This window comes from Mus caroli, chromosome 2 (assembly GCF_900094665.2).
Source record: "Mus caroli chromosome 2, CAROLI_EIJ_v1.1, whole genome shotgun sequence".
In the NCBI taxonomy this organism is placed as follows: domain Eukaryota; kingdom Metazoa; phylum Chordata; class Mammalia; order Rodentia; family Muridae; genus Mus; species Mus caroli.
The window spans coordinates 55,365,895-55,376,301 of record NC_034571.1 but is presented as its reverse complement, the minus strand read 5'-3'; the positions used below and the strand labels follow the sequence as shown (position 1 = coordinate 55,376,301).

The window sequence follows — 10,407 nt, the reverse complement described above, 5'->3', positions numbered from 1 at the left end:
AGAGAGAGAGAGAGAGAGAGAGAGAGAGAGAGAGAGAGAGAAACGCACAATAGAAACAAAGAGAACAAGGATAGACACGCACAGAGAAACATAAAAAGAGATAGAAACAAAGAGATAGGCAGAGAGATACATGGAGAAATAGCGTGATAAAGAGAGGCAAGAAGAGAGAAAGGGAAGAGAGGGTGAGGAAGGGAGTGGGTAAGATTATCTGAAGCACACGAATCAGAAGAAAGCGGTGCTCTCCTTTACAGAAAATATGTCAAAACAGCAATATCTCAGAGGGCCACAGAATTAGCCATTTTCACTGAAAATTTTATTGTACAAGTAGTACACATTCATACTAGAAAAAAAAACTTTTTTTCAACTTAGGCACACTAAAAGAAAAACCTTAATTATACAATTTCGTTGGACACATTGTTCGGTGTTAGCATGTTAGTCCTGTTTTCTACAGTATCCGTTGAAGACACAGGGTTGGCTTAACTGGGGAGATGCTGCCGTGCCGTGCCGTGTTCAGAAGCAGGGACCACAGAACCACAAAAATCCTCTTCTCAAGTGTGTGGGCCCCCAGGCTGGGTCCCCCGTGCTGAGCCTCAGAACACTGGGCTCCTGCTCTCTGATGCTTTCCTTCAGCAGCTCAGCTCGGTCTTCAGTTCACCCTCGTTGTGAGCGCTTGCTTCCATTCACTCTGTGGGCGTGGCCGTGGTCATCTCTGCCTCCAACGTCTAAAACTGGAAGTGTGTGAGCTGGAGGAAGTGGGAGAGCCTCACATTCCGAACAGAGCACCTTCGGATAGACCAGAGCGTGGCATTGCTCATTGCTGTCAGTAATTCTTCAGAGCCCTGCTTTGTCTCACCAAAGCCCCAGCAAAGAGGTCGTGGCATCTGTTTCTATCCTAGTCTGGCATTACCTATGGCTTTATGACACGACGAAATAGTTCCAGAAAGCAGTGAAGCATCGAGTTTGACTTTCTTTTAGTGTTGTCTATTCTCTTTCCTGTTGAAATGCCGCGATTTTCTTTTCAGAGCACTTGAGCAAGGTAGCCAAGGAAGTGTGGATTGGTTTGAACCAGCTGGATGAGAAGGCTGGCTGGCAGTGGTCTGATGGAACACCACTCAGCTACCTGAACTGGAGCCAAGGTACCCACGGCACCTAATCTACCTTCAACACGCTGGGGTATGCTGCAGACTTAGACATTGCAGTCCCACAAAAATATTTTATTCTGAGAGAAGTTAATGTTTACCTCCTTGGGTCAGGCTCTCCTGTGTAACCCAAGCAAGCCAAGACCTCTCAGTTCTTCTGCCTTGACCTCTCAAGTGCTGGGACTGCAGGTGTATGCCACCACACCTGGGGGTTTATAAATATTGTTTTATTGTTCCTGACTTCCTACAAGGCGAGTTTTGTAGAAGGCAGAAGCCAGAAAGATAATCTATTTAGCTAACATCCCGGGACTATGGGAGGAGGGGGGAGGTCAAAGAGAGACTGCCATTTTCAAAATAGCAACAAATTGCAAAATATTTCCTCAGCTTTGATACAACCAAAGTAGTTCTCTAGTCAGATCTAGACTTGAACTTCAAAATCACAGACAATTCTAGTGAGTGTCCTGTAGGGGGCGCTACAGAGGCAAAGAGAAGGGCTACCTTCTGTGCTGCAAGCATTTCTGTGTGTATTGTTTTTCAGAGATAACTCCTGGGCCATTTGTTGAGCATCACTGTGGAACCCTGGAGGTTGCTTTAGCTGCCTGGAGGAGCAGGGACTGCGAGTCCACCTTGCCTTATATATGCAAACGGGATCTAAACCACACTGCGCAGGGAATCCTGGGTAAGTGCTCCTTCAGTCGTCCCTTGGTTGTTGACATGTCCCCTCCACCCCTTCAAATTTCTCTGTTTTTGTAAATAATTCATAATTAGGGCTTGGAAAATTCAGGTTGGTGGCTATATGAATAAAAATGTGTGAGTGACCCGGACCATCCTGAAGTACTATGCCTACCACAAATGCTCAAAACCAGAGCAAAAGGACATTAGCCAAGTCAACATTCCTGTCCTTGCTCTTAAAGGATTTCACCTTCCATCATTCCACATCAGAAAACCGACGTGTGCTTTCTTGTATAGTTTTGAGTTTTATTTGTGGGATTCCTCAAGCTTAAAGGTAAAAGAGAATAACTTAGCAGTACATTTATTATGCTGATTTTCTTTGTTTTTCTTTTTGCTCGCTTTTTAACATAATACCTGTACGTAATTATGGAGTGCAATGTGCTTTGCTCCATGTGTGTTGTGCAATGATCAGCATAGCCATTGCCTCAAACATTATCATTTCTTTGTGAAGAGACCATTCCAACGCCTCTCTTAAGGCTATTTCAACATATTACAGTGCACCGTTTAGACTCTGGTCACCGGTATGAAACAGAACTCCAGACCTCTACTCAAGTATTTTCATGTTTCTGCCACATTTCAAATTTCCTATTAGTAATGTGCTATCCCCCCTAAAATAATGAACAAAACTTGGTTATAATTAAAACAAATAATTCCTAGTTGTAATCTACTCCAAGCCTATCATCTTCACTCGTTGTTATTCGTCTGTGAGTATGAGTGAATACTGACATATGTGTTGACAGTGATCAGTTTATGTTTTTGTACAAGATGTATACACTTGGCGTATGTGCACGTGTATATGGGTGTGTATACCCATGTGAACATACTGAGGCCAGAGGACATCAGGTATCCTGCTCTCTCACTCTCTGCCTCTTTCCCCTGAGACTGTGTCTCTTACTGAACCTGGAGATAGACTAGTTAGTAGCCTGGAGACTAGTTAGTAGCCAGCAAGCCTCAACAATGATCCTCCCTCTGCAGTCTCCTCCCACACTAGGATTTTAAGACTCATGCCTGACTTTTTACATGGGCTCTGGGGATTTGAACTCACATACTCTGGCTTGCACAGCATTACTCTTATCCACTGACCATCTTCCTAGCCCTAATTATATCCATTTCTAATGCAGCTTGCCTCATTTAGTTTCTGTGGGAACTTTTAATCTGAACGTAAAAGTCAAAATAACAACAAGGCCAAATTTTAAAGAATTATTACAAGGATAATTAGAAACAGCTCTAGATTTTAAAAATACACTAAATCATAATTTGTAAACATTGCCTCTGCCACTTGGGTTCTAACTGTATTTTCCCCCTCCAATGGCAGTTGACACCGGCAGTGTTGGAGAACTGGGCATAGTGTGGGAGAGGGGGACAGCTTCCACTCATAATCTTATATAGCGATTTTTCCATTATTTCAAGCATTTGCTAGAACTGCTTCTGGCTGTTATGGACATTTACTTTCTGATTTTTTTCTTCATTTTTTTTCAAAGATTATTTTATGTATGTGAGTACACTGTAGCTGTACAGATGGCTGTGAGCCTTCATGTAGTTGTTGGGAATTGAATTTAGGATCTCTGCTCGCTCTGGTCAGCCCTGCTCGCTTCGGTTGTTCCTGCTCTCTCTGGTCGATCCGGCCCAAAGATTTATTTATTATTATACCTAAGTACACTGTAGATGACTTCAGATGCACCAGAAGAGGGCATCAAATCTCATTATGGGTGGTTGTGAGCCACCATGTGGTTTCTGGGATTTGAACTCAGGACCTTCGGAAGAGCAGTCATTGCTCTTACCCTCTGAGCCCTCACCAGCCCCGGTTTCTTCATTCCTTATTTCTCCATTTCTTCTTTCATCCTTCATTTAATTTTTGTTCTCTCTCTCTCTCTCTCTCTCTCTCTCTCTGTGTGTCTCTCTCTTTCTCTCTCTCTCCCTCTCTCTCTTGTCACCTTTATTTTCTTCTGTTTGACTTGCTGATCTCATCAGTGGATCTAGTTAATGAATTGGTCTGATAATTTACTCTAGTGGGATCACACTATGTTTCTGAGCTGCCAGGAATTTTTTTTTTTTTTTTTTTTTGCTAAATGACACATTAAAAAAATAATAAAATTTTAATGTGCTCATGCAGTAGAGAATTGATGAATCTATAAAGTATGCATTGTTCATTTCAATCAGGTTGAGTATACCTATGACCTCAAATGTTAATCATTAGTGAAAACCTGCATGCTTGTTCCCAGTTTCCGAATGCTCGGCCCATCACTGTCCCCTCCACCTCACCGTCACCTAGCTGTGGATAGCACCTCCCCACCCCGCCCAGCCTCTCACTTCTGTCACTCTACTTCACCACAAAATGATGACATCAAAATCTGTGAAAATGTTGTTACATTTCACATGCGAACGAGAGCATGTGGCCTATGTCTCTCTATGCCTGGCTTCCTATACCTAATATAATGATCTAGGTCTACCCATGTCATCCAAAAGATAGAATTTCACTCCTATGACTGAATAATACTTCGTTAAATATATTGTGCATGGTGTAAATATATCACATCTTTTTATTCACTTGTTTGCTGAGTGACACTTCCCTTGTTTCTGTTCTTGACTATTGAAGTAAATAATGCCATGTCACACTGGTCTAGAGGAGATAGGACCTGGGAGAATGGAGCTGAGAAATGGGTGGACTAACGTCTCAAGCAAAAGCCACTTTACTCAAAGCATCAGACAGTTTATACTCTGAGGGTGAAGAAAGGCCACCCCAGTAAAGTTCTCATTAGTTAAGCTGTATACAATCTCAGTAACAAGCCACACGTGGCAAAAACAAACAAACAAACAAACAAACCATGTTTTTCCATGGAGGCATAGAAAGGATAGTTTAAGCGTTTAATTGAATAGCATCAGCAAGCAATAATGAGTCATCTGCAGTAAAGCCACTCCTCTCTGCTACACCTGGGAGGGGTACGGAAACCATTCCAAGAACAATCCCGTGTTTTGAAGAAACTGATGTCACAAGATGTTGTTTTGTTTTCTTGGAGCTTTCTCACAAGCACTCAAAATTCTCCTCACATTTCTCAGACCAAGTTCTGACAATGCTAAAATGGGCATAGAAGTACAGCTGTTCTTTTGAAATACTAATTTCAATTCATATATATACATATGTAGAAGCTTTTTAGTTTGACAATACTCATTTGTCTGATATTACTTTTAATTGCTGTGCTTCAGATTCTTCTTGTTCAAAAGATGCTCACCCATTTCAATATCCTAATGTACTTGCCCTTTTTCCTTCAAACAGTTCCATAACTTAAGGTCTTTATGTAAGTTATGAACTCATTTTTATTTGTTATTTTGCAAATGCTGAACATGGTCTATTTTTACTTTTCCACGGATGCATACCCCATTTCTCCAGCACTTTTTATTGAAGAGACTTCTCTTTCTTTGTTCTGTGGTCTTCTAACTTTCGTTGAAGATCATTTGCTACAATCCATGGACTCAGTTCTCACTTCTTTATCCTGTTCTACACAATGAGTCTGTGTTTATGCCGATCCCATATTCCTTTGAATACTAGAGTTTTGTAGTATGTTCCAGAGTTAAATTTTGTTCTCTTCACCTAGCACAGTTATCTTAGCTGGGGTTTCATTGCTGCAAAGGGATACCATGACCAAGGTAACTCTTATAAAGGAAAACATTTCATTGGGGCTGTCTTACAGTTTCAGATTGGTCCATTGTCTTCATGATGGGGACCATGGCAGCATCCAAGCAGATATGGTGCTAGAGGAGCAAAGAGTTCTATATCTTGATCTGAAGGTTGCCAAGAGACTATCTTATGAAGGCAGGCAGCAGGTTCTCTCTTCCAAACTAGGTGGAGCTTGAGCACTAGGAGACCTCAAAGCCCGTCTACACAGTGACACACTTCCTCCAACAAGGCCACACCTCCTAATAGTGCCACTTCCTACAAGCCAAGGATATTCAAACACCACATTCCACTCTCTGGCCCCCATTGGCTTGTTCAAACACAGTAAATCCAATTTCAAAAGTCCCCATAGTCTATTACAGTCTCAACAATGTTTAAAAGTCCAAAGTTCAAAGTCCCTTCCCAAGATTCATGCAATCTCTTAACTCTAATCCCCTATAAAATCAAAATAAAAAACCAGTTCACATACTTCCAACATCACAGGATATACATTACCATTCCAAATGTCACAGTGAGGAAATACTGGGCCAGAGCAAGACGAAAACCGAAAACCGGCTGGCAAACTTGAAACTGCATCACCATGTTGATATCAACACACTCTTCAGAGCTCCAACTCTTTTCATCTTTGTTGATGGCAACAAGCTTTTTCCTCTTGGGCTGGTTCCACTCCCTGTTATCAGCTTTCCTTGGCAGGTATCCTGCGGCTCAGAACTTACTTCTCCAGTTCTGTCCTAAGTAGCACCCTAGGCTCTGATTAATTCTACTCTACTGCTGCCGCTGTTCTTGGTGGTTATCCCGTGGTACTGTCATCTCCAATACACTGGGGTCTTCCATTGCAACTAGGCTTCATCCAACAGTCTCTTATAGGCTATTTTCATGATGCTAAGCCTCAGTTTCTTTGGATGACCCCTTGAGTACTAGGCTGTCAGCTACAGCTGAGGCTGCACCTTCACCAATAGCTTTCTCCGTCTCTCACAGTGCCAAGCTTCAGTTACTCTCCATAACCTTCAAAACTATACCATCTGTGTGATTCTTACACATTGCTAAGTCCAGATGCCAGCACAATGTCTGTATCTGGAACACAGCTTCTTTGTGCCCTCAGAAAACACCAGAAGATTTCACCCCAGTGATGTTTAAAACTGTATCTCCATCTCTGATGTCAAAGTGCTCTTCAGATCTCCCACTCTTTTCATCTTTGTTGATGGCTACAAACTTCTTCCTCTTGGGCTGGTTCCACTCAGTTAGAAGCTTTCTTTGGCAGGTATCCCGCAGCTGGTCTTTTCTTAACTACCTCTAATTTCCTAGCTCCAGCTCACCAGCATCAATTGTTGCAGTAACCCCTTCTACTCTTGACTCTAAAGCCAGTGCCACACGGCCAAAGTTGCCAAGTTCTACTGCTCACCAGACTGAAACATGGCTCCCTTGTTCTATTACATCTTTACCAACTTTTTGTTTTCAGTGGTTTCCTTCACTGCTTAAGCTTGGCTGTCCTGGAACTTGCTTTATAGACTGACCTTGAACTCAAAGATCTTCATATCTCTGTCTCCTGAGTGCTGGGATTAAAGGCGGGTACCACCATGCCTGGACCTAAGCCTTTCTTTACCCCTCACAAGATCTTTACAAGTTCTGTATTGTAGTTCATTCCAGATACAATCAAGTTGACACTGATAGTAACCATCACAATCCATCCCTTGTCAATTTGACACATAATCATATCTCCTTATGTCCAAATGAAACAATAACCAGGTAATAATAGCACCTAGCATAATATAAGTATCCCTTATTCAATTGCAAACAATAAGCTTAGGTGGGTAGAATCTTGTACCGAGGTCTCCACTCTCTTAATTCCATTCAATATCCTTGAACACAGAATTTAACTCCATTCCACTTCCTCATGTCCCTTTACTCTTTGAACCATACATTCTGTATTTTTTTCTTTCTAAGCTTGTTACTCTTGATCAGCTTGTTACCTTTAATCAAAAACACTCTTCACAAGAGTGAACCACAGTACAGAATCTATGCTAGGCTTTTCTGAGATTTCCTTTGTCAGTGCAATTAATCTAAATCTCTTTATTTTAGCTTCAGCAGACTCATTCTTCACCACATATCACAAGAATGATCTCTAGGTAACATACTAAAATTCTTCTCTTGTGAAACCTCTTGAGCCAAGCCCTCAAAGTTCAAATCAACCTCAGCACCACTGAATTCCATTTTCCTATTAGGATGACCTGTTAAGCCCTGCTTAAAACATTCCACTGCTTTCCAAAGTCCCCAAATCCACATTCTTCCAACAAAAGCATGGTCAGGCCTATCACAGCAATACCAGTCCTTGGTACCAACTTCTCTCTTAGTTAGGGTTTCATTGCTGCAAAAGGACAACATGACTAAGGCAACTCTTATAAGGGAAAACATTTCATTGGGTCTGACTTACAGTTTCAGAGGTTCAGTCCAGTCCATTAGCATCATGGTGGGAAGCATTCAAGCAGACATGTGCTGGAGGAGCAGAGAGTTCTTTATCTTGATCTGAAGGCTGCCAGGAGGAGATGTCTTCCAAAGGTGGCCAGCAGAAGGGTCTCTCTTCTGTACTGGGCAGAGTGTGAGCACTGGGAGATCCCACAGCCTGCCTACACAGTGACACACCTCCTCCAACAAGGCCACATCTGTTCCAATAAGGCCATACCTCCTAATAGTGCCACTTTCCATGGGCCAAGCAGTTTTTACTGTTTAAGTGATTTATGATTCCAGACAAAATTATGGCTTGCCTTTTTTAGTTCTGTGAAAAACATCATTAGTATTTTGTTAAGAATTGCACTGATATTGCAAATCACCTTGAGTACTGTGAACACTTTGACAATAATGATTCTTTCAATCCAATGAATAGCCTTTCAATTTTTATAATCTCCTTAATTTTTTCACTGTTTTATAAACTTCATAACAGAGGTTTTTCAACTCATTGGTTAAATTTATTCCTAGGAATTTTTTTCTTATCCTATTTTTCCAGTTATTGTAAACAGGTTTTATTTCTTTATTAGATAATTCACCGTTAGCATATAGCAACAGTCTTGACTGTTGTTGTTGTTGTTGTTGTTGTGTTGTTCATGACAGGGTTTGTCTGTGTAACAGCCCTGGCTCTCCTGGACCTTACTTTATCCTCACTTTGTAAACCAGTCTGGGCTTGAACTCACAGAGACTAGAGTGCTGGGATTAAAGGTTTGAGCTACCAAGCCAGACCAAATAGTCCTTACTTTTGATGTGTTATATAGAATTCAGTTATATTTCTAACTGTTTTCTGTGGGGTTGGTGGTGTCTCTGCATATATAATAAGATGATGGCCTCTACATACAATGACAATTTGGAACCCTCTTTTCTGATTTGAATGCTTTTCGTTCTTTTGCTTGATTGCTTTAGTGAGCACTTCGGGAACTACTAGACAGAAGTAGTGAAAGTGGGCACCCTTGTAACAGAACTCAAGGAGAAAGCTTCCAGCTTTGCTCTGTTCACTTTATATTAGGGAGCATTTTTTTTTAAAAAGCAATAAAGGGTTTCTTGGTTCAACCCTAAGTACCACATACACCAGAAGGTAGAAGCAGGAGGATCAGAGCTTCAGGTCATCCTTGGCAGGAGCCCCAGGCCAGCCTAGACTACATGAGGCCCTATATTTAACACCACCACCAATAATAACATTTCATAATACTTCTGAATAGGGTAGAGGGAGGAAACAGGGAGGGGGTATAAAAAATATCACCCAAAATAGAAAAACTTTCAAGAACAAGATTTGATGAGTCTATGAAGGGAAATTAAAAATGAAAGCATAAAAGTATAGGGGAAGTTCAGAAGGGACAATACTAAAATCCCAGAGGGAAAAAGAGGAGCAACAGGGCCACTTCTTTCAGGCTCCCCAGAAACTGGCCACTGCCAGCTACAAACATGGAGGAGTTCATGGCTGAACCTGAAAAACCTCTTTACTGTCCTGTTGGTTTTGTTGTTGCTAAAGCTGGATTGGACAAGTGTTAATGTCTGCCCAGTTGTCTTCATAGTGGGGGTTTGCCTTCTCTGCAATACCAGTGGCCTCTGCTGTCCATGCTTACCTTTGCATTCTATGACTTGGATAAATGTTCTCAGCCTCCCCAGACTCTTGGTGATATCCCCTGGGATGGCTAATCTTTTACCTGATGGTTGTCCCCAAATGCAATGGAGTGTGTGGGAAGGTACCATAGCATTAGGATGAGCGCAGGCAGAAAACCCATCCTTTCATATTACTTTTTGAGTAATGTCTTAGTTCCTTTTCCACCCTGTGACAAAATACCATGACCAAGGCAATTTATATAACAAAGCATTTAATTAGGCTTGCAGTCACTGGGTTAGAGCCTATGATAGCAATGCAAAGATATGGTGGCAAGGACAGCTGAGAGTTCTTGACCTATATAAATAGGAAGCAGAGAGGGCACGCTAAGAATAATAGGAGGCTTTGAAACTTCAGAGCCTACCCCCAATGAAACACGTTCTCCAACAAAGCCACACCTCCTCATTCTTCCCAAACAGTTCTACCAACTGGGGACCAAGCATAAATTCTATGGGGCCCATTCTCATTCAAACCACCACAGTGTTAGTGAGCCTCCTGGAGGGACGGTGTGGTGGGTATCACACACACCTTCTGGACTTCAGAATTCTCAGTCTCTACCCCAGTGACTTACAGATAGATGGTGGCTTCAGAGCTCAGAGCTGTCAAACTGCAGCTTTTACAGGGGTAGCTTTTGGTCTACCATGTTACCCTGTCTTAGTCAGGGTTTCTATTCCTGCACAAACATCATGACCAAGAAGCAAGTTGGGGAGGAAAGGGTTTATTCGGCTTACACTTCCATG

The 10,407-nt window shown here is 41.9% G+C and overlaps 1 protein-coding gene across 1 annotated transcript in view; it reads left to right on the top strand.

The window, feature by feature from the left end:
- Positions 1 to 10,407, top strand: part of Pla2r1 (phospholipase A2 receptor 1) — a 137,486-nt gene that overhangs the window by 34,517 nt on the left and 92,562 nt on the right. Inside the window, exons 5-6 of the mRNA XM_021186203.2 lie at positions 1,023 to 1,136; positions 1,678 to 1,818. Coding sequence (XP_021041862.1) covers positions 1,023 to 1,136; positions 1,678 to 1,818 — 255 coding nt within the window. The remainder of the gene's footprint in view (positions 1 to 1,022; positions 1,137 to 1,677; positions 1,819 to 10,407) is intronic.